The sequence below is a fragment of the Corvus brachyrhynchos genome, unplaced genomic scaffold, assembly GCF_000691975.1.
Source record: "Corvus brachyrhynchos isolate BGI_N302 unplaced genomic scaffold, ASM69197v1 scaffold59, whole genome shotgun sequence".
Classification (NCBI taxonomy): domain Eukaryota; kingdom Metazoa; phylum Chordata; class Aves; order Passeriformes; family Corvidae; genus Corvus; species Corvus brachyrhynchos.
The window spans coordinates 2,543,675-2,544,078 of NW_008246054.1; the positions used below are offsets into that span (position 1 = coordinate 2,543,675).

Sequence of the window (404 nt, forward strand, 5' to 3'; positions counted from 1 at the left end):
GCCAGCCGGGCCCGCCCCGCGGTGAATCCCGCAGCTCTGCCCCTCTCCCGCCTCGGCCGCTTGGTTTCACCCCCTGGTTTTTTGCCGAAAATTCTGACTGTGGCACCGAGAGGGGGAAAAGAGCCCGGGCACGGCAGCAGCTCTGCGGGGAGGGCACAGACCGCGCTCGGCAAAGCGGGCACCGACCTGTGAAGGAGACCTCGGCGTCGCTGTCGGGCCCCTCCTCCTGGATGCTGTCCTTGTCGGACTTGGATGTCCCCCGGGATCTCTTCATGTTCCTGAAGTACTGCCCCCACCGCTGCCTCCCCGCGTCCTTCTTCAGCCTTTTCTCCTTGGCCCTGCGGTTCTGGAACCAGACCTGCGAGCAGGGCACGCCGGGGAGCTCCGTGGCTGCGGGGCCGGTC

The 404-nt window shown here is 67.6% G+C and overlaps 1 protein-coding gene across 1 annotated transcript in view; it reads right to left on the reverse strand.

Annotated features, from left to right (window-relative positions):
- LHX3 (LIM homeobox 3) overlaps positions 1-403 on the reverse strand; it is a gene marked incomplete at its 5' end in the record, with an annotated part of 3,516 nt that extends 3,113 nt beyond the window's left edge. Inside the window, one exon of the mRNA XM_017745398.1 lies at positions 187-403. Within this exon, the coding sequence (XP_017600887.1) occupies positions 187-403 (217 nt within the window). The remainder of the gene's footprint in view (positions 1-186) is intronic.
- Position 404: the final 1 nt, after the last annotated feature.